Source organism: Musca domestica, unplaced genomic scaffold, assembly GCF_030504385.1.
Source record: "Musca domestica strain aabys unplaced genomic scaffold, Musca_domestica.polishedcontigs.V.1.1 9, whole genome shotgun sequence".
Taxonomy (NCBI): domain Eukaryota; kingdom Metazoa; phylum Arthropoda; class Insecta; order Diptera; family Muscidae; genus Musca; species Musca domestica.
The window spans coordinates 12,688,145-12,713,239 of NW_026712435.1; the positions used below are offsets into that span (position 1 = coordinate 12,688,145).

Below are 25,095 nucleotides of genomic sequence, written 5' to 3' on the forward strand. Positions count from 1 at the left end.
CATTGTACCATGGGTTGATGCATCAACGCTTGGGAACATTGATATGTCAACATTTTTAAAGCATTTTGTCAAAAATAAGTAGATTTGTATATGTTTTCTTATAGGACGCAAATCGGAGGTTGTTATAATATTCTTTTTTTCAACAATTTTTACAAATTTCAATAATTTTTCATTCAACATTTTCAATTCCAAAATCTGTTTGACAGTTCATTGTCCCAGCAGCTGTGTCGATGCGATTTTACTATTTTACGACTTTACTATTCATAGACGATTGTTCGACTTATACTATGTTCCCATTGCAATTTCAATCACGTTGTTCGCCTTCAAAATTTAAAAATAATTTTGTGTAGCAATCATGGTAAAGGAGTACAGGTAGTCGCATCGACACAGTTGCTGGGACAATGAACTGTCAAGCCGATTTTGATATTGAAAATCGTGAATGAAAAATTATTGAAATTTGTAAAAATTGTTGAAAAATACATATCATTACAACCTCCGATTTGCGACTTATAAGAAATCATGTAAAAATCGCCTTGTTTTTCACAAAGCATCAAAAAAATTTTGACAAGTGCCAATATAGGTAGATGCATCGACACAGCCGCTGGGACAATGAACTGTCAAACGAATTTTTGAATTGAAAATGTTGAATTAAAAATCATTTAAATTTGTAAAAATTGTTGAAAATGCTTGTTATAATAACCTCCGAATAACGTCGCATAAGAAAACATATAAAAATCTACTTATATTTGAAAAGGCATTTAAAATTTTTTACATATCAAAGTTCCTAACCCTTGTTGTATCTACCGGTATTCTTCTACCATGTCTTGTACTATACTACTGGGTGGTTTGTTTGGTGGGACATTTCTGTTAATATGGCAACAATGGCTATCTCTTTAAACAGCTGTTTTTATTTAGAATAAAAAATAATATAGAAAGTGAAATTTTTACGAATGAGGAGATTGAAGGATGTTGTGAAATTTGTTTTTAATAGGCGAGTTGGAACTTGTTTGAAGTTTGTTTGAGAATTTTGAGAGTGTTTTGTGCAAAAATCCATCAAATTCAAATAATTCATACCAAATCAAATAGAAAAAAAGAGCAAGAAAAAAGTGATATAAAATAAGTGGTAAATAGCTTCTATTTTTGTGAATTATGGAATTGAAGAATCGCAGCCAATAGGCCAATAAAAGAAAACAAAACAATGACGTAGGCGCCAGTATGACATACGTGTTTGCCTAACCCCCTATCGAGTAACAAACCTACAAACCAGTGCCAAATCATACACAAATATACATATATATAAAATAAATTTGGATGTGTTTTGGGGAATCTTCAAAATATTTTGGATTCGAATTTTGTACGTACAGTTGCATTAAGTCCTAATACACTCGTCGTTCTTGCAGATCCTACTCTCGGTGTGTAAATAATTAAATACTCTTCAGTGCAAAATGTCCATGCCAATGAGTAATTTGGATAAAGGAGGATATGTGCCTCCCGGATATAATCCAAACGTTCCACCAGCGCCTGGTGCTCCAGGAAATTATGTAAGTATAACTATTCAACATGTTTTTTTGACGCTTTCCTACACAAACAATTCAAAGCAAAAGATCAATGGATACGCCCCACAATTGCATGAAATAGCTATAAAATGTCTAAACAAGGGACAAACTCATTGGCAAAAGTGTTTGTAACGGACAGTGAGAATCTATTTAAACGAACTTATAAATACTACATACTGTGATTTATATATGCCGCTGGCATTTGTATGAAGGTGAACGTTTCGTTCGCATATTATTTGGTACAGACAAGACAGGCGCCAAATATTCAGAGGGCATCATGGAATGTCTGAGAGATTATTAGGAATGTGTTTGGTTTTTTACCCATCACTACTAACAAAATGTTGCATTGAGTAAAACGAATGACATCATATTTGTATATTTTCTTTTGAAATAATTGAAAATTATGGTTTTTGAGGGCTTTCTACTAGTTTAAGGCAAAATAATCTATTGATCTTCTGTGATTTTTTTACACTCAGTCAGAGATGGTACGTATAACGGACATTAAGGGGTTTCGACTGCAGCGTAATTTTTTTTACAAAATGTATAGAATACGCCCCAAGTTGGTTGAACAATGTTTTAGCCATAATTTTGAATTTCTCGATATATTGCCTATGTTGTCACTATCAGTTACTCCATCCATATTTTATAATAATAGATTGATTCCTAAGTGGTTGCGTTGTGGGACTGGGAAATCGATAATAGTGCTCGTTTATTACGTGCCGGTCAAAATAAATAAAAAAAACTTTGTCATTCCGTTTGTAATATCCCTAAATATTCGTCGCAGACTCCATAAAGTATATATATTCATAATCAGCATAGAATTCAAAGTCGATTTAACGATGTCCGTCTGTCTGTTTAAATCAAGAACATCTCCCATTATTTGACGTAGAACTTTTGTACCAGAACAATTTGTATTATGTCTAGTTGGTTGGAATTGAAAATGAGATATATCGGTCCACGTCTTTGTATAGCCCTCATATAACGGTACCTCCCGATATTCGGTATTTCGATGATTTTTGCCACATTTTCCACGTATTTATCTAAAAATTGGTATTTGTAGGTCATAAAGGGTTCTAGCTCGTGTGGCGAAACATTGTATGTATAGGTCCACGCTTTGGTATAGCCCCCATTTAAAGGTACCTCCCTACATTCGGTATTTTGATGATTTTTACCATATTTTTTCGCAGATTTGTCTTAAAATTTGTCTTTATAGGTCATATTAGGTTTTAGCTCCCGTGGCGAAACATTGTATGTATATGTCCACGTTTTTGTATAGCCCCCATATAACGGTTCATCCCGATATTCGGTATTTTGATGATTATTGCCACATTTTCCCACGGACTTGTCTAAAAATTGGTATTTGTTGGTCATAAGGCGTTCTAGCTCGTGTGGCGGAACATTGTATGCATAGGTCCATGTTTTGGTATAGCCACTATATAACGATACCACCCGATATTCGGTGTTTTGATAATCCTAGTCATATTTACCAACGAAATTGTTTCAAAATTGGTATTTAAGAAGTTATGGTAGATGACAATCCTTGAAGTATAAAATTGTCTATCTAGGTTCCCGTTTTGGCATGGCCCTATATTACGGCCTCACTCACTTTATGGTATTTTGAAAAGTTTAACTGCATTATCCAAACGGTCTTATTGGTATATGAAGTTTTAAGTAAAACACGGTACTAAAAGTTCGTCCCGGACGAACTTACCAGTCTTTACCGTTTTAGGACGGATAATATTTAGGTCTATGGTTCAGGTAGGATCAGGGATATCAAAGGAAAGAATGTGAATATCCTAAATAATTAAACATTACCTTCCTACATACATACAGGAATAAGTAAACTTTACCTTCCTATATACGTTCTTGGACAACACTTCCTATGCTGGGACGGAAAAGTATGTCGTATACATCGCAGTTTATGACAGACCATCTATGATCGACATTCTTCGACAAAATCAAAGACGTAACACATAATAAGATGCAACATTTCTGCCTCAAAAATAATAAGAGATGGCGTTGGATGCCATGTCATAATATTGTGATCATTTAATTTTTGCATTTACCAATAAGAATATGTATTTTCCCATATGAATCGTGAGCATACAGCTTGCAAAAGCATTTATAACTTATTGTCAATTGGACTATATAAAGAGTACAAACGAATGACCGCCTTTTAGTAGTATTCTATGTACTGCGATTTTCTGTACTTAAAATACAATGGTAATTTATGTCGCAAATTCAAATATTTGTTTCTTCGAAATTCTTCTTAAAGATCCAAAAAGTGTCCACAGTGTTTCATTTATTTAATTTGAAAAATAAAATAATTATAAAAAGTTTCGAGCAAACACAGAATTAAAGTAATGGAATATAGATGAAATTAATTAAAATTATTTATTATATTTGGAAAATAATCGTGCACATGCTAAAATAACAAGGTAGGCCTCCTCTCAGACGAGTTGGCATATAGCTAAAATGAAGTTTCCGGACCATCCTCAACTCGCTACTATCATCCTGCCGGGTTCAGTTTAAATAAAACAGAAAATGTGGAAATATGCGTGAGGTATCAGATATAGCGGACCCAAGTATTTCATTTTCATACTTCATCTAATATAGATACAAATTTTGGTATGTGTAAAAGTTGAAATAAATCGAACATTTATATCCAATTATATGCGATATCATAGATTCCGATTAATAGAATTTCTGATTAATAGAAATATTTAGATACAGCAAGTTGTAAAGAATCGCCGACTTGTTTTGCAAGATATGACAGATATAAGTATTGGAAATTGTGACTCTTAGTGGGATTGGCAGATGTTTATCAACTTTACAACAGATTTTGTGTTGGCAAAAATGTTTGTGTGTGGGAAATTTGAGGAGATGGATATGGATGCTTACTTCGCTTTCTTTGAGCGTTTTGTTAAAAAATTATAATGTGTGTAATTTGAAGGGAATCGGATACTTATTTCGGATTTTATGATCGTCTTGGTTATTCAAAATGTTCACCCTTTGTGGGGGAGGTACCAGAAGGAATGGTCCGATCTTTACCATCTTTATAACAGATCTTGCGTTAGTGAAAATATTGAGATGTGCCAAGTCTGAATGGAATCAGATGTTAATTTTGTGTTTTATGAGTTTCATGAATATTTAAAATATTGACCCTTTGTGGGGGAGGTACTTGAAGGGGTGGACTAAAATATTCCATCTTCACACCAGACCTTGGGTCAAAAAAAATATTGTGATGTGTGTAATTTGAAGAAAATCGGCCACATACATTACATTTTATAAGATTTATAATTATTCAAAATGTTGATCCTTTGAGGGGAGGTACTTGATGGAGTGGACAAATATTGGAGGTACCAGAAGGAGTGGACCGATATTGCCCATCTCCGAACTCGATCTAAGTCTGACAATAATATTACGATGTACAAAGTTTGGATCAAATCGGATACTCCCTTCGAGAGTTATTGTGCGCACCAGCAAGCCAGACGGATGGACGGAAATCGCTAGATCGACTCCAAATGTCCTGAAATAGATTTGGTCCAAAGAGACCTATGGTCTAAAACCGTTATTTCGATGACGCACGTTTTGACTGCCATATGACTGAGAGCATAATTATTTATAATATTTGGAAAATAATCGTGTACATGCTAGAATAACAAGGTAAGCCTGAGAGTACCAGCTGATATATAGCTAAATTGAAGTATGAAGAATATGATGTATGTAAATGGACAGAAGTAATATTGCAACGTTATTCTCCACAACAATTACTATATATACCCTACAATACTATCCTCACTACATAGTGTTGTAGGTTATAAATAGTACATAGTACACAAACACCTTAAAATATTGTAGTAAGATGATCGATAATCTTATCTCGTCAAGTTGAATTATTTGCGTCCGTTCCTCTGTTGGTCAAGGGTAATTTGTTATACTGTACAGGTCGGAATTATGGCCTGGGTCAGAATTAGGTTAAGGGTCAGAATAGAAGCCCATCTTTTTTGGAGATGTTGGTAAAATATTTGAAATGGACAAAAACTTCTGGAGGCAGATAATATTTAGCGGCTGAATGGTCCATGCCGACCATGAAAAACGGTACATTAAATTTGTCACTCCGTTTGTAACATCTCTAAATATTCGTTGATTTTAAGATGCCTGTTGAAATCACTATACAACTTGCATTATTTGAGGTGGAGCTTTTGCACAATAGTTTGTATTGTATCTAGGATATTTGGTATCGGTCCACGTTTTCGAATAGCCCCTACAATGAGTTTAACCACATTATTCTACGCATCTTTTCCATAATGTTTTTCACAGATTGTAACGGGTTCTACCACTTTAGGGTATTTTGAAAACTTAACCTACATTCTCCAACCGATCTTACTTCAAGATAACCAAATAAGTTCACAGCAAAATTTTAAAAATTAAAAAAAAATAAATCCAAATTTTCTTATTTTTTCTTGTTAAACTATTTTTATTTTATTTCTATTATAAAGTAACAGCATTAAAAAAAACTGAACATTTCCATTGAGCCGCAACTACGAAGACTCCTGCATCCCCCCTCAAACTTAATTTTGCATGCTGAGAGATATCGGTTGAATTCCTATAATGTTCTTGACAATAATTATTTTAAGAATTTAGTCCATTGTCATTAAAAAAAAAAAAAAACAATCAGAAAATACGAAACAAATTTGTCAACAAAGGGTAGAAGTGAGAAATATTTGTTCTTCATAAGACAAACTAATTTTATAAAATTATTTTCAAGCTGTTTTGTAGTTTTATTTACTTTTGGCATGTTGTTCTCAAAAAAATAAAATGACACTTGAAATGTATTTCTAATAGTCGAGATAGAAATGTAGAGTTTTTCATACCATTATTAACATTGATTGTTTTTGTTTGAACTATTATTAAGAGATAAAATAATCGCTGTATATTCAGTCATCAGTCAACTTCCTATAGTTGTGAGTCGTTTGGCTCAACCAGTTTAACATTAGGGCCTATTATTTCCAATCAATTAAAAATATAAATGTAAAAGATTTTTTCAACATTTTACAATGATTTATTGGGAATTTTTATATTCATCACTGTTAATAGAATAAGTCCTATTATTGCGGTCTGGGTTTTAGAACCAGTATTATATATTATTGTTGCAAAATGGTCTGGCTTTATCCCTTTATTGTTGTTTTTATAAAATAAAATTATTGTTGTTTTTATATAATAAACAAACGTTGTTTTTATAAAAACAACAATAAAGGGATAAAGCCAGACCATTTTGCAACAACAAAATACTACGGTATCCCGAACAAACAAGCCACACTGTTCTATTAATAGACAAGGCACGGTCGACGAAGGGGTTTTTGTTGTAACAGACAAAACCAACTTACATGGTTATGCTACTTCGTTCAGGCTGAACGAAAGCATAACAAGTGGAGAAAGATGTAAATGTTTATAAGTGCGGTTGTAAGATTTAGAAGACTTTCCAAAAGAATTTTAGTTTTATATAATTCTTTGGTTCCTCTTCTATTGAGCTTACGATCTCGTCACTTGGGTAAAAAATGTTTTTTGTCATAGAAGTTATTTTTAAAATAACTTCTGGGGAGAATATCCCAGACAAAAACAAGGGAACTGATGAGGATTGGTGGCTCTTTCCGAAACCTAGGTATTCCCTGCCTTACCCCCTGGTAAACATTACCATCGTTCTCCACTAATAAACAAACGTTGTTTTTATAAAAACAACAATAAAGGGATAAAGCCAGACCATTTTGCAACAACAAAATACTACGGTATCCCGAACAAACAAGCCACACTGTTATATATTATTCATATAATTATTGACGTAATTCATATATTGTTTATTTTGATGAAACGGGGATTAACGAGATATAATCATAAAAAAGTAGTAAAGGCTTCATAAAATTGTAAAAAATAGACTTGTGAGAATCAGGTCAGGTATCGACGCACTATGTCGCGAGTTCTTATTAACAGAGACAAAAATAGAAAGAGTTGGCAAAGGCGGATGATTTTTGGTTTGTTTCCTATTGTTGGCTTATAGGTAGCTCCACTTACTCGTATAGCCTCCATATAACGATACCTCACGATATTTTTGTCGATTTTAGCCATATTTAATAATGAAACTATTTTAAATTTGGTATTTAGTGTTTGTAATAGATTAGATCCAAATTTTCCTATATACCTCACATATCAGTACTTCAAAATATTCAGTATTTTGATGATTTTCAAAGGAAGAGTTTCAAATTTGATTATTGATGTTCTCAATTGATACCAATCATTGTAGCAAAGAGGATCCACGTCTGGTGACAAAACTTTCTTTACATAGGTCTACATTTTTCTGTAACACTCAAATTGATTTGTCCGTCCGTCCACATTGAAAAGGGGGGTATTCATATTAACTTTGTCATTCCGTTTGTAACTTCCCTAAAGATTCGTCGTAGACCCCATCAAGTGCATATGTTCATGATCAGAATGAAATTCTAAATCGATTTAACGAAGTCCGTCTGTCTGTCCGTCTGCCTGTCTGTTGTAATCACGATACAGCCCACACTATTTGACATGGAACTTCAACATTTGACAGAACAATTTGTATTGTGTCTAGGATGGTTGGTATTGAAAATGACGTTTCACGTTTTGGTATTGCCGTCATATAAAGGTACCTTCCGATATTCGGTATTATGATTTTTTCCAAATTTTTCCACGGATTTGTCTAAAAAATGGTATTTGTAAGTCATAATGGGTATGTATCGGTCCAAGTTTTTGTATAGCCCCCATATGACGGTAACTCCCAATATTCGATATTTTGGATGATTTTCGCCACATTTTTTTTCCCGGATTTGCCTAAAAATTGGTAGTTGTAAGTCATAAAGGGTTCTAGCTTCGGTGTTTTTGTGTAGCCCTCATGTAACGGTACCTCCCGATATTCGGTATTTTTATAATTTTTGCCACATTTCCCCCACAGATTTGTCTAAAAATTGGTATTTGTAGTTCGTAATGGGTTATAGCTCCGGTGGCGGAACATGTATCGATCCACGTGTTGGTATAGCCCCCATATACCGGTGCCTCCCGATATTCCGTATTTTGATAATCCTAGTCACATTTACCCACGAAATTGTTTCAGATTTGGTATTGAAGAAGATTTGGTAGATAACAATCCATGAAGTAAAAAATTGTCTATTGAGGTTCCCATTTTGTTATGGCCCCCATTTAACGGCCTCGCACACTGTTTATAGTTTTTTTTTGAAAAGTTGATTATGATCTTATCCAAACGGTTTAACTGGTATTTGTAGTTTGAAGTGGAAGACGTTAGAATTCAGATACTTTTATATAAAATGTTCTCTTTACCTTATGGTGGAGCGTATTAAAAGTTCAGCCCGGCCGAAAGAGAATATATACAATACAAAATATCATTGCTGTCGAATGTATATTACGAATGTAAGGGACTTAAAGACCAAATCAAATGAAACATATACACTGGTGGCCAAAACTAAAGCAACTTAAATCACAAAGACAATAAATGTCCTGTAACTTTTACAAAAATAAACAAATCGTAATTATTTTTCCAGTTTTAAATGAGGGGTTTAATTCACTTTTAAGAAACTAAAAATAAAAATACAAAAATAATTTTGAACGAAAAATAATATGTGGAAATATGTTGGTCAAAACTAAAGCAACTTTTGATTTTTTATTTTAAAATAATTAAATTTTGGCTAGTAGTCGATAGCATAATCATTATTTTTGATAGCAGCTGCACACCTACGAGACATTAAATCTATAAGACGCTCAATTTGATCCTTGGATGTGCTTTCCCAGGCACCCGAATTCTTTAGAAAATGTTGTGCTTATTTATTTCCGCATCTCTCTTGATCTTCCTATCTACGATACTCCAAAGGTTTGCCAAGGAGTTTAGGTCAGGTGATTGTGCCGGCCATAACAAAACATGCATTTTTGACTCCCGCAACCAATATTTGGGATCATTGTCATGCTGAAACACCTAAATCAGCCGAATATTTTACTCAGCATAAGGGAACAACGTGATGTCCAACACATCTTTGTAAACAAACCTATCCACAACTTGCTTTATTTTAATGGATAGGCCCAAGTCCATAGAAAGAAAAACAGCGCCACGCCATTTTTGACCCTCCCTCATGCTTCACTATACCTTTGCAACACTGCGGCTTGAGTCCTTCATTTTTTGGTCTTCTCACCGTAAAATTTTTCATGTCTGAGCTTTTAATATTAAACGTAGACTCATCCCAGAAATAATGTTTTTTCCATTGAGCTTTGTTCCACTTAATATTATCGTTTCCGAAAGCCTTTTTGATTTTTTTCAGATATAAATGGTTTTTTGATGTCTTACGGGCATGCAGACCATCTGCCACTACTCGTCTACGCACTGATCTCGAGCTTATATCCAATGAACTCTTACTTAGTTCTTAAATAGTTGTTTTACTCTTAAATAGTTGTTTTTTATTTCTCTCACAATATGTGGATCAGTACGGGCTGAAGTTTTTCACGGCCTTCATCCGTTATAGACTGTTACTACTGATCCAGTTTCAAAAAAACCGACTTAGTATACAGAAATAATTATGAAATCACATAAATATTTGTGAAATATTTCTCGGAAATCATTTTCTGTGATATGTTGTTTTGATAGTCACTGATAATTTGCTGTTTTATTCAGGTACTGTATTTGCTTTTAGCCATTTTTAAATTTTTTTGGGCAGTACTTAAAAAACGAAAAGAAAAACACATACTGTTGTAAAAAACTTCTCAAAAAGGATTTATGACAAGCGAAATTGTCGAAGGAAGCAAAAAGCGATAAATATCACAGTAAAAACAACTGAAATTGCAGCGGTTATATGAATGTACAACAGAGTTGATTTTGTTTTGTCCAAGTCAAAATCGGGTTAATTGACTTTACCAAACATTATTTTTTATATAAAAATGAATTTTGGTTTTATATTTTAGGTTTTTAAAAAGTGAATAAAGTACCTAATTTAAAACAAGAAAAACTTTCTCATTTTCTTAATTTTTGAAAAGCTACAGGGCATTCATTCTTCTTGTAATTTCAGTTGCTTTAGTTTTGGCCACCAGTGTATATGGGAGCTAGCTATATCTGAACCGATTTTTACCAAATTTTAAGTAATTGTTTCTATGATGAATTCAGTCGGAAATGCCTATATTCAGTTTATTTGGGCTAATATTAGCCATTTGGTGCAAACTAAACCAAGTATCGGAGGCAGAAGTATTCCTGGGCTGTATTTGATATCTCGTACCAAATATCATTATTGTAGGGTGCATATCACGAATGTGAGGGACTTAAACAACAAATCAGATGAAATGTGCAGGGTTAGAGGAAAAAACTGCAACAAAATTCACTGTTGTCAATTCTAAACCACTCGTCCGACAGCTGTTAAAATTATTCCAGTAACAGCTCATTATATTGTTTACAAGCTTACAAAAGCCTTTTTGGTGAGAATTTTCCAGAAAAAAGTTCTTCGCGATGGAATTCAAGCGTGATATTTTGATTTCTTTATATTTGGCTGGAAAACCACAAGTTGCTATAGTTAGAGCACTCCAGCATTTAAATGTGAATAAACCTTTTTGTGTCAAATATGGAAAATTGAGCTCGGGGTAAAGCCATTGAAATTCCAAAAAGTGCAAGAACTAACACCGCAACAGGAATAGACTCAAACAGAAAATAGACTCAAACGTATTAAAGGGTTGCTTCGCTTGGCGGAAAGTGGCGAACTGCCGATTTTGGTTTTCTCCGATGAGAAAACAATCGTTGTCTAGAAGTTTGTAAACAAACAAACTGATTGTGTTTACTTGCCAAAGAGGTCAGCTGAAAATGTGCACCTTCGGTTGGCCACCAGCACAATGGTTACAAAATGAGGTTCCTCGCTTCATTTCCTGCGCACAATGGCCACCAAAATCTCCGGATACCAATTCGTTGGACTATTGTGTCTGGAGTATTTTGGAAAGCAAGGTTGGCACTACGCGGAGCAACATTCGGGCAGCGTGTGACGGTTTCATTGGCCGTTTGAAGGCCATAATTCGTGCCAAAGGTGATCAATTCGAACAAATCTAAACTTATTCTAAAATTTAAGAAACGTATAGCGTTTGACTTTGTTGCATTTTTTTATCTTATACTGTATGGCTTTTTTGATAGCAGTCATGGAAAAATTTTTTTTAGTAAAAACTCTCTAATTTTTTTAAATTTTTTATGGTTATATGGTTATATTGAAAGCTAATGAAAATACTTATCGAACAAGTGATCTCATGACCTGTATCGAAATTATGATTTTTTGAACCCGATTTTGTAAAAAATCTCCATATTGGGAGCCAAATTATTGTTTACACTATAAGCTTTTCAAAATACTGCAATATGCGTTTTTACCATTCTTGGATCCACAGATATTGGTTTTTGATCCCGGGCGAGCCGACCGATGGTGATTCGAATTTCCGCACCGATAAAGAAACAAAGAAAAACAAGATACAGTTTGCAAGTGCTTGTTTGCCATCTCCATGTTAAAATAAGGGGTCAGTAGGCGGTAATTTGTCCTCAAAAACCATTATCTGGTACAAAGATTTTATTCTGAGAGTTCAATAATAAAGTTATTGATTTTAAAGTTGTGCGCTGAAAATTTAATACCTGATAGTGTCATTAAATATTTGACGAAATTCCCATATATTTTGAGATATTTAATCTCAGTGTAGACATAAAACTCTTTTAGATGTTTGTCACAAAGTCAACACAATTTTCATATATCTCTGGCAAGGCATGCCCATTTCATATCTAATCGTGGATTATTTTAAATAGAAGTGTAACTAGTGTTTGAACCCATTTAACAGGAAACTATTTCTAAATGGGGGTTTCGATGATTCATTAATGCACCAACACGTTGTTAATTAAATGTGTGTATTAGGCCATCATGAGGTGTGGCACAAAATAACGAACCGAGTTTGGGGAAGTAAAGACAATCATTTTATACTCGAAACCGTCCTGTGGTAACGGTTATTATGTATTTGAACTGTTCATTTGATTGCGACACGCAAGAAAGAAAACTTCGAAAAACTTGACAAGCAAAAAAAGAGACAATTATATATATCTGCTCAAAATAGACATTGGAATATTTGGCAGAGAGTTTAAGATTACCGTTACAATCACATTGTCAAAAGCACTCATCGATTTCACGTGTGCCAAAAAAGTTATTCGGAGTCAAGTCAACATTTTATTAGAAGTTTTTTTCCGCAAAAGGTAAGTTTTTTTTAAGTGGTTTAAAATAACTCATTTGACACACATGGAATCAATGAAGGAGGATTTGTAACGGTATAAAATTCAATGTCGATCTAACGATGACCGACCGTCCGTCTTTCCGTCCGTCTGTGGAAATCACTCTAGCTTCCGAAGGAATTGAAGTAGGTTGATAACATTTTACTCAAATGTGTGTTTGGTCTACAGGAATTTTGGTATTAAAAATGGGTTATATAGGTCCACGTTTAGTCATAGCCTCCATACAACTGTACTTCCCTATATTCAGTATTTTGAAGATTTTAGCGACATTGTACACTCGAATCGTTTCAAGCTTCGTAATGATAGTTCGGGTACTACAGTCTGTGACAGAAAATTGTCTATGCAAGTCCAGGTCTTCGTATAGCCCCCATGTAACGGTACCTCCATATATCCGGTATTTTGATGATTTTAATGACACTACCCACCGGAATTATTTCAAATTTCGTATATGAAGTTCCTAAAGACTACTTCTGTCTATGACAGAAAATTGTCTCTACAAGTCCAGGTCTTCGTATAGCCCCCATATAGCGGTACCTCCCCATATTCGGTATTTTTATGATTTTAGCGATATTATTCACTGGAATTATTTCAAATTTCGTATTTGAAGTTCCTAATGGGTACTTCAATCTGTGACAGAAAATTGTTTTGCAGGTCCAGGTCTCCGAATAGCCCCCATATATGGGTGCTTCCCTATATTCGGTATTTGAATGTTGAATGGTATTTAAAGTTCGGCCCAGCCAAACTTAATGCTTTTTTACTTGTTTTATTATTGTTTGCCCTCATGTTTGACGAGGATAAAAATGTAGGAGTTTAGTGGAATACGAGAGAAAAGCTGATGTTGTAATATGAAAATGCAAAGAAAAAACAAAAAAAAAAAAAACTTGTTAACTTATATAACATATCTAATGCGGGTTTCGACCTTGGCCTCCTTTCAAATTCGACCATGAATAATTAATTTCCTACATCGTTAAATTGTTCTTGAGTGGAATCGAATTAGGAAGAGTACTTACCATGCACGCTCAAATTATGGTAAAATATTGCTCTTCTGATCGATTTCGTATAAATCACTTTGTACTTCTTCACAACCAATACGTCTTTGGCAATTGTGGCAAAAACCTTTAAAAAACCGAAAATCGGGAGGTATCTTTATATGGGGGGCTAAACCAATTAGTGGAAATAGAGCATATTGTTCTTTTGTCGAGTTCTCTTAATTTTTTGTTATACCGTTGTTGTGTTTGTATGTATATATATTTTCTCCACTTACAGTTTTTCCTTTATTTATACGATCACACCCTCCATCTCAGTTACACACACGCAAGCACAAATCAGCAAACAAAATTATTTTTCTCACTCGTTTTCACTCTTGGAGAAAACTCTTGCTTTGTTGTGAGCGTTTCGGATTCCATTCCGAAAAGAGTGGAAAGTAAACTCCGTAAAAAGCTCCCACTCTTCAATTAATCGGAAGTGCTCCCACATAAAACAAAAGAGTAAAGAGTAAACTCCGTAAAAAAACTCCCACTGTTCCATCAAGCAAGTTTCGCTCCTGAGTGAAAACGATTTTATAGCTTACTGGTAATGTTGAGCAGGAGAGATACCGGTATTGGGTGGGTATCCTTACGAGTACATTGCAAACAATTCTGTTTTAAATATCTGACTGAAAAACATCAGTAGATACTGTTACAGGGTGAGATAAAAAACTGCAACAAACTTTAGACTGCTGTCATTTCAAAGCCACTCGTCCGACAGCTGTTAAAATTATTCCAGTGACAGCTCATTATATTGTTAACAAGTGTACAAAAGCATTTTGGTGAGAATTTTCCAGAAAAAAGTTATTCGTATTGGAATTCAAGCGTGATAGTGTGATTTCTTTATATTTGGCCGGAAAACCACAAGTGGCTATCGTTAGAGCACTCCAGCATTTAAATGTGAATAAATCTTTTGTGTCTGTAGCATGGCTCGTTACCGTGATACTGGTAGCGTAGCCGGACGTAAAAGAAGTGGACGTAATCAACATAAATCGTTCGAAAAGTAAAGAAGCGACTTGATCGAAACCTACGTTGCAGTGGCCAAAAATGGCTCTTGAGGTGAAAATATCACAACTTTTCATTCGGCAAATATTGAAAAATGAGCTCGGGTTAATGTCATTGAAATTCCAAAAATTGCAAGAACTTACACCGCAACAGAAAAAAATAGACTCAAAAGAGCTTAAGAGTTGCTTCGCTTGGCCGAAAGTGGTGAGCTACCGAATTTGATTTTCTCCGATGAGAAAACATTCGTTGTCCAACAGTTTGTAAACAAACAAAATTATCGTGTTTACTTGCCAAGAGGTCAGCTGAAAATGTGCACCTTTGGTTGGCAACCAAAACTCAAGCGCCGGCCATGGTGATGGTGTGGGCCGCCATAACAGCCGATGATCGGTCTCCGCTCGTATTAATCGAACGTGGCATCAGAATAAATGCCGAATATTATCGCGAACATATTCAGGAGGGTGTATTAAAACCTTGGGTACGCAAACATTTTGCTGCAGACCTTGGACATTCCAACAGGACTCAGCACCATCGCACACAGCACGCGCCAAGAATGGTTACAAAATGAGGCTCCTCGCTTCATTTCCAGCGCACAATGGCCACCAAGATCTCCGGATACCAATCCGTTGGACTATTGTGTCTGGAGTATTTTGAAAAGCAAAGTTGGCACTAGAAAATACCAAAGTGTCGATCACCTCAAGCAAACGCTTCGCCGGGAATGGGCCAAAATACCGCAGAGCAACATTCGAGCCGCGTGTGACGGTTTCATCGGCCGTTTGAAGGCCATAATTCATGCCAAAAAAGAAATGAAATTATGGCGTTTGACTTTCTTGCAGTTTTTTTTATTTCACCCTGTATATGGTATCGTGGAAGGAAGGAAGTAAGGATTTGACCTGCCTCCAAAAGGCTGCTTACTGTAAAATCTTAGTTTTCTATCACAAGTCGTCTTGACTCTAACGTAAATAAAACAGATGGACAGACGAACGGAATCAAGAATATACAGTTGTTAGTAGGGTCTAAAATGACTATTTGGATGACTTACAAACGGCAAACTTACCCTCCATAGCTTGGTGGAGAGTATCAAAAGAAAAAAATTAGTTTCATATTTTTAGTTACGACCTATTGTACATGAACCCCATAACATTAATGTGTGTTTACTTAATACGTTTGTGTTGAGTGTACTCAAAATATTTTCTCCAGAGCATTTCGACACACATTCAGTTGTACCAAGTCGTGGCGAGAGACAAATACACACGTTTTATTCGCTCTTGAATTTTGTTTTTATTAAATATTTTAGTTGTTGACGCGTTTTTAATTAATTGCTTAATTACATTTTAGAACCATCCTCAAGGTTACGCTCCGGTGCCACAACAAATGCCTTACGGAGAAGCTCCGCCATTCGGTAGCGGTGGCCAACCAGCCTATGGGGGGCCACCACCGCCTGGATTTGCACCGCCACCTCAGTATAATGGCGGTTTTCAGCCGGGCTATGGTCCACCTCAGGTTCCAATCGTACAACAACCAGGTCAGCCAATGATGCCCGGCCAACCGATGATGCCAGGACAACCAATGGCACCCGGTCAACCCATGCAGCCTGGTCCACCTGGTAAGTAACGTTACAAAATGTCAACGCGCGTTTAATAAGCACAAGAAATTAATTTTATTTTTGAACAAATAAAAGCACATATGAGTCATTTTATGTCTTTGAGGCCGGGTAAACCCCAAATGGGAGCAGAAATTTTCGCACAAGTGATGCAAATCTTATTAATTACTTTTATATCAGACTATAAATAATCGGAACTATTTATTTTTAAACAAAGAAAATTTGACTGAAATTGCGAAAAAGGTTATTCCCGAAAACTGTGATCCCTCTTTTAAGTTGAATGTCTCACACGCAAGTACATTATTTGGGGCGTTTATATGTTCAAACATATAAAAACACAACAATTTGCATGTTTTTTTTTACTGATAAGATAGATGACGTTTGCCGAACCGAATGCTGTTGCTTCGCAATCAATGTCAATACATTTGTTAATTATCAAAACTTCAATAGCTGAGTTTAAAGTTTATCTAATATATTCGGATATTTTTAATGACAATTTGCTTTTTATTTCTCAAGAGATTTTGTAAACATTTGTGCGCTCCCATTCACAGAAAAAAATGTGAGCAATGAAGTTAACCCATTATGAGCATCTGGAATTAATTTTCTCCGTAACATAAGGAATATAACAACAACATGAGGACTATTGCAACAAAGCCAAACGCCATAATTTTTACATACTTTTTTAAATTTTATTGAATGAAAGCAAAAAATGTCGGAAATAGCATCAAATTTTAAAATAAGTTTAGATTTGTTCGAAGTAGTCAACTTTGGCACGAATTATGGTCTTCAAACAGCCAATGTTGCCCTAGGGTATTTTCGCCCATTCCCGGCGAAGCGCTTGCTTGAGGTGGCCGACACTTTGGTATTTTTTAGTGCCAACCTTTCTTTCCAAAATACTCCAGACACAATAGTACAACGGATTGGTATCCAGAGATTTTGGTACCTCATTTTGTAACCATGCGTGCGATGGTGCTGAGTCCTGTTGGAATGTCCAAGGTCTGCGGCCAAAATGTTTGCGTCCCCAAGGCTTTAATACACCCTCCAGAATATTTTAACAATAATATTCATTTATTTTGAAGCCACGGTCGATTAATACGAGAGGAGAGCGACCATCGGCTGTCACACCATCACCGTGGCCGGCGCTAGACTTCTGGCGGTCAACCGAAGGTGCACATATTCAGCTGACCTCTTTGGCAGTAAACACGATCATTTTTTTCTTTACAAACCGCTGGACACCGAATGTTTTCTTATCGGAGAAAACCAAATACGCAGCTCACCACTTTCGGCCAATGCCAAGCAACTCTTTAGCTCTTTTGAGTCTATTTTCTTTCTGTTGCGGTGTAAGTTCTTGCACTTTTTGGAATTTCAATGGCTTTATCCCGAGCTTATTTTTCAATATTTGCGAATGGAATATTGCGATATGTTCAGCTCACGACGCGGGTTTCTTTACTTTTCGAACCATTTCTGCTGATGTTGCTGTTTTCTTCCGTTCACTTCCTTGACGTCGTGCTACACTACCAGTATCACGGAAACGAGCGATGGCACGAGACACAAAAGATTTATTCACATTTAAATGCTGGAGTGCTGTGACGATAGCCACTTGTGGTTTTCCAGCCAAATATAAATAAATCACACTATCACGCTTGAATTCCATCACGAATAACTTTTTTTATGGAAAATTCTCACCAAAATGCTTTTGTACTCTTGCAAACAATATAATGAGCTGTCACTGGAATAATTTTAACAGCTGTCTGAAGTTGGTTGCAGTTTTTTCATCTCACCCTGTATAGACCTGTGCTTAGAGGTCTAATGTATGATTTTTGGATACATATCATACTGCCGAGTGCTGCAACCAATTTTGTGAATACGAAAAGATTTGAAGCCAAAATTGAATGCGCTCGAAATTTTTTTTCCATGAAATTTAATAATTTACCATATACACCTAAACACTTGCTCTCTGTTATATTCTCTCCGATAAATGGTAAAAATAAATAATTAGGAAGACATAGAAGATTATCGTGGATTTTTTACTCTAGAAGCTTTAGTTAACTTTTGGAACTAATTTATGTTTAATATGCCAACATTTTTTATATCTGCCCATTTGGGTACGTATGTACTATTGAAAATATCTGTTTTGTTGGGCAGACAGTTGGTTAAAGGTTTTTGTATAGAATTGCGTGAACATTTGAAAAGTAGAAGTAAGCAAAAAAATGTATAATAGTACTGTCCATCCTGGATACCTTTCCAAGGTTTGGAATGAAATTGGAAGGAAGAAGAGAAGAATTTTGCTAGAAGATTATTAGGATAATAAAATTAAAGGATGAAGCTAGAATTTAGAAATTTTTTATAGTGGTCCCTATTGGCGGTAGATTTGTGATACAGTAGCGGCTTTGAAAATGTGTACTACAAGTGCTACGAAAGGTACTAAATAGTACTATATTTGCTAAAATTTGGTATTGGGTAAACAGAAAGTGCTTCAATTCTAAATTTTTGTATTAGGGCGGCTGTTTATGCATATGGAGGTGGTTTCGGGAATGTGTATTGCAGAAGGGTCGCTGTTTATCTGCAGCCTTGCCATATGGAGATGGTTTACGAGGCGTGTATTATAATGATTTGATATGAAATTTGATATTTAGATTTCTAATGGTATCCGTGTTTGAGATTTGACGATGGTTTGGAAATGCGTCCTATTTTTGTATAAATGTACTAAATTGGGTATTGGATAGAAACTGGAATCCCGAAATTTGATATTGAGGTCTTTCTTGGTATATGGTTTTGAGATATATAGATGGTTTTGCAAATGTGTAATTATACGAAAAGTATTGGCTGTCTGTGGTTGAGAGAGGGCGCTTGTTTTCGAAATATGTACAATAATTGTTCGAAAACTACCAAAGGATCTTCTAGGATGAAGAGAAAAAGATTTTTGTTAATAAGCAGACTAGCTGGTACTAAATTTGGTCTTGGGTGAAGGGATAGAACTTAAATTCGGAAATTTGATATTGAGGTCAGTGTTTTCTAGGGTTGACATATGGAGACGTTGAAATTGTTTTGGACAGCAAAATTGGATGTTCAATGGTTTTGCAAATATCCTCCTCGGTAAACTTCAAAATGAAAGATTGTAAAGACTTTTTGGTTTTAAAGGTAAACATTTTTCCGTTCCGAAATGAAAAAAAAATAAAAAAAAAATATTATTGTAACGATATACCTTTCTTATTACCCCTACAGTCGATTCATTCTCATAGATAGAAATGAACTGAACGTTTTCAAATATGAAATGTTATAACAGACATCTTTATATATATATTCCATTATATATGGGCAATCTCTTGGTTACACAGATCATTAAACTTCTTGCTGGCACAAATAAGAAAACAACCATTAACCTTCCTGGTATGAAGGAAAATTGTTGCACCGAGCTTGATTGATAACTTTGTTTATACGCAAAATGATGTACCAGCTTTTTTATTCGAAGTGAGCTTATCTCCATTCATTGTCTCGGGGTGTAAGAGCATTGGCGATGGAATTTTTCGCATAATGAATGCAGGTCAATATACTGTAAAATAGGATAATGCTGTTCGTAGACTTTCATTAAATTAAATATCATGCCAATTACATTTGACATACCCACAATAATTTCGAACATCAAAAGGTTCAATACCAGTCCACGCTTTGACATAATTCTCGTACACAGATTTAGGTCAAGGTAGGGTTCTAGCGTCTTAGTTTGTCGAACACATCTTCACTAATATGTATCTATGGGTTTTGGAATAACTTGATTGGTCCCAAGGTGACAGATAAGGTGGAGTTTTTTGAAAATCGTAGAACGGTGCGAAAAGTACTAAAATGTACTAAATATGGCATCCTTTATATTTGACGAACCAGTAGAGCTAGATCTATTAAATTTAGAATGAGGGTCACTGATAAAGTGTATGATGAATATACCAAATAGTTTTTGAAATTCGCACCATAAGTGTACGAAAAGTAGTAGTAAATGTACAATATTTAGTACAATTTCATATCATATGAACGGTTAGAGCTTGAAATTTGGAATGGGAATAAAGATTGAGAATTAGTGTCGATGTAAGGAGGTAGTTTTGGAAGTGTGTACTTATGTATACGAATAATACCAAACGGTACTAAATTTGGTACAATTTGAATTTGGAGGAACGGATGGAGCGGGAATACTGAAATTTGAAAGTAACATTACTGGCAGAGAGTAGGATATGGAGGTAGTTTTTAAAATGTGTACTATTGTTTTGAAAATTCGTACTTTTGTGGGCTAAATGGTACCAAATATAGTACAATTTAAGTTTTAGGAGAATTGATAGAGTTGGAAAAAATATTACTATTGCATTGTAAGATTGGGGTATGTAGGCAGTTTTGGTACAATGGAATTATGGTACTAAATTTGGTACAATTTGGGTTTGGGTGAACCGCTAGGGCTGGAATGCTGAAATTTGGTATTGGGCTTGCTGTTGGTGTGTAGGCTTTGGAAATTCGTATTTATGTGTACAAAATGGTACTAAATTCGGTAAAATTTGGATTTGGGCGATCCGATAGGGTTGGAATCCTGAAATTGGGAACCAAGATTTCTATTGGATTGCATGTTGCAGGTTGTTATGGAAATTTGTACTTAGGTGTACTAAATGTTGCTGGTCGTTTTTGTTATTCAAAACTTTAACCATTTGTGGGGGAGGTACCAGAAGGAATTGTCCGGTCTCTACCATCTTTATAACAGATCTTGTGTGGATAGAAATATTGAGATGTACCAAGACTGAATGGAATCGGATGTTAATTTCGTGTTTTATGAGCTTCCTTGATATTCAAAATGTTGATCCTTTGTGGGGGAGTTACCAGAAGGATTGAACCGATATATTCCATTTTCACACCAGATCTTGGGTAAAAAAAATATATATTTTGATGTGTGCAATTTAAAGAAAATCGGACTCTTATATCACATTTTATAAGAGTTATAATTATTAAAAATGTTGACACTTGTATTTGATGGAGTGGACCGATATTGCACATTTTCTCACATGACATAGCACTGATGCAAATATTAGGTCTTGCTAAGTTGGAGCAAAATCGGATTATGCTTTCTTTTTCTGTGTAATAAAACGTGTTTATGTTGTTGCAAAATGGTCAGGCTTAATCTCATTTTGTTGATTAGTGGAGAACGATGGTAATATTTACCAGGGGGTAAGGTAGGGAATACCTAGGTTTCGGAAAGAGCCACCAATCCTCATCAGTTCAAACATTTTTTTTTTTTGAAAATCACGTCCTTTTGTGGTGGAGGTACCAGAAGGAGTGGACCGATATTGCCCATCTCCGAACTCGTTCTACGTTTGATAATAATATTATGATGTACCAAGTTTGAACCAAATCGGATACTCTCTTGTAGAGTAATCGTGAGCCCCAGCCAAACACACACAGACAGACGGACGGACATCGCTACATCGACTCTAAATGTCCTGAAACGGATTTGGTCCAAAGAGGCCCAGGGTGTAAGACTTTGGCCATATGGATAAGGGTATAAAATTTACCCTTGATAATTTCATCGAACTTGCATGAAAGTATACGAAGTAGCGGGCATTTTGATAATGGGAGTTTTTGATGATTATACTCGAGGAATCAACCAGAGTGGGGAAAATGTTTGCTTAAAATCTGTATGTGTTTTTTAGTGAAAAATTAATTCATCATTGTACGCAACCGATATTGGTAAAAATCGGATTAGACAATGAAGGGAGGATATCTTATAAAGAGATGATAAGATTAAAATTTGTTGTCGTTGTTGGAAATAAAATATGTTTTAATTCCATTTTCCAGTGGATCCTAAACATTACTGATCCTGGAACCCGGAACTAGGTTGACGGCGACGCATTGTTTTTCATCATATATAACCTGAAATGATGTGGTTTTGAAAAATTTCATTACTGCCCTTCCACTCCTCGTACGACATTTTCTTACAAATTTTCACATGACACCACTCATTAATGATTAACGCATTTTTGATATTAATATTGTTCTGGACGGACGTATCGACACGTGTTTGAGTTGCTGAACAATTATAACAAGACATTTATTGCTTATATTTTCTTTCCGTAAAGTGACAAAGTGTAAATCAAGATTAACTTATCTTTAACAAGGATAATACACAATTATTTTTGAGGCATTACGAATCGTATATATCTCTGTATTTTCGTATGTAATTGTCGAAAATTTCATTTTGTATGTCTTCACTTGGCTGTATGACAAGTTTAACATGCGTTACTTTTAGACAGTGCTTATCTGTCTTCTGTCAACAATATTACAAGTACAAGTTGTACGAGTTATTTCAAGTTAACGAAGTAGTTTATTAGGGTATTCCTATAATTTAATGAAATGATGATTTACATATGATAATGCGTTACATTGATATGGATAATGCGTTAGTCACTTCTAATAATAAAATTGACAAAGAAAGTATAGAGGCAGGAGGAGTACCGAGGCAGGTGTTCAATGCCCTAAACTGGTCAACAAGAGAACGCACGTGTATCGGGGCATTTAAGGTATATAGAGTCTTCGGCGATAATACTGATAAAAATACGAGGATTATTTTGGTTGACAATTTAGACAATCAATCGAGACACCAAATGTTACCTTCTGGTCCTTCTTGCAAAAATTGTCAAAAAAAAATCAAATGTTTTGTATTTTTTCTATTTTATTTTATATAATACATTTTAAAATTAAATCAAAACTTTTAAAATATCGTCAATTTTTATGTTAAGAAAATTGTTTTACATTTGTCAGATTTAACACTTTTTTTTAATTTTATGCGAAGTGCCAGTCTGGGGTGTAGGAATTTCCAAATTTATAGTATGAGTTTTTAAGAGTCCGTTATATATTTTAAAGATCGAAGTATTTTTTACGTTAAAGTTATATATTCTTATCGAAACTTACTAGAATGTGTCCGCTACTTCGTCAGCGAAAAGTCCACAATAAAATATGGAGGGATATAACGGCACCTTCTCATATTCAATATTTTGATTATTTTTGCGACATTATTCACCGGAATTGTTTCAAATTTGGTATTTGAAGTTCACAATCGATACTACATGGCAGAAAATTGTCTGTGCAGGTCCACAGTTTGGGATAGCCCCCATATAATGGTACCTCTCTACATTCGATATTTTGATGATTTTAGCTGCATTATTCACCGATTTTTTTTTTCAAGTTTCGCATTTGAATATTGTAATGGCTTATAGACCTATGTAGGTTCACGCCTTCGCATAGACCTTAATATAACGGATACATTCGATATTTTTAAGAATTTACCAGCATTTTTAAAGGATTTTATTTTTTTGAAAATTTGTTAGTTCACAATTTGTTTAGTTTGACATTTTTTTAATCAAAATTTCATACATCGTAATAAATTTTCAGACTCTCAAGATTTTATATATTATAAAAGTTTTTCACTTTTCGGAAAAATAATAGGAGAATGATTACCTTTTACACCAAAAAGTCTTTAAAATCATTTATTTCGAAGTTTACGAGGAGGATATTAGTAAAACCATTGCACAATGGTTTTTCACAAAACTTTTTCAACGTCTCCATATATGAATCCTAGAGTCCAGCAGTGACGTAAAATCAAATTTCAGAATTTCAGCCCTATCCCTTCACCTTATACCAAATTAAGTACCATCTAGTACTTTTCGAATAATTATAGTACACATTTGCAGAACCGTTCCATATCTCAATCGCAGATACCAAAAAAAGAGGAATATGTTTGTATGTTTGATTGTTTGTAATTTATAAACTCAAAATCCGCTGAATAGATTTTCCTGTAAATTTCCAAATATTCTACATCATAGCCTGAAAGTAACTTAGGAAAGTAACATAGGCTATACAGGGTGAAATGAAAAAAACTGTAACCAACTTCAGACTGCTGTCACTACAGCTGTTAAAATTATTCTAGTGACAGCTCATTATATTATTTACAAGCGGACAAAAGCATTTTAGTGTCAATTTTCCAGAAAAAAAGTTTTTCGTGATGGAATTTAAGCGTGATATTGTGATTTTTTTTAAATTTGGCTGAAAAAACCACAAGTGGCTTTTGTTAGAGCACTCCAGCATTTAAATGTGAATAAATCTTTTGTGTCTCGTACCATCGCTTGTTACCGTGGAACTGGAGCGTAACCTGACGTCAAGGAAGTGGACGGAAGAAAACAGCAACATCAGCAGATGAAGCGTAAAAAAAGTAAAGAAGCGACTTGCTCGAAAACCGCTTCGCAGTGGCCGAAAAATTGCTCGCGAGCTGAACATATTGCACTATTCCAATCGGCAAATATTGAAAAATGAGCTCCGGGTTAAAGTCATTGAAATTCCAAAAAGTGCCAGAACTTACACCGCTACAGAAAGAAAATAGACTCAAAAGAGCTAAAGAGTTGCTTCGCTTGGCAGAAAGTGGTGAACTGCCGAATTTGGTTTTCTCTGATGAGTTTGTAAACAATCAGATGGACCTTGTTTACTTGCCTAAGAGGTCAGCTGAAAATGTGAACCTTCGGTTGGCCACCAGAACTCAAGTGCCGGCCATGGTGATGGTGTTGGCCACCA

At 35.0% G+C, this 25,095-nt stretch overlaps 1 protein-coding gene across 1 annotated transcript in view; it reads left to right on the plus strand.

Annotated features, from left to right (window-relative positions):
* The first annotated feature begins 974 nt into the window (after positions 1-974).
* Positions 975-25,095, plus strand: part of LOC101895194 (phospholipid scramblase 1) — a 34,954-nt gene continuing 10,833 nt past the window's right edge. Inside the window, exons 1-3 of the mRNA XM_005181169.4 lie at positions 975-1,123; positions 1,401-1,541; positions 16,239-16,506. Of these exons, the coding sequence (XP_005181226.1) occupies positions 1,446-1,541; positions 16,239-16,506 (364 nt within the window). The 5' untranslated portion in view covers positions 975-1,123; positions 1,401-1,445. The remainder of the gene's footprint in view (positions 1,124-1,400; positions 1,542-16,238; positions 16,507-25,095) is intronic.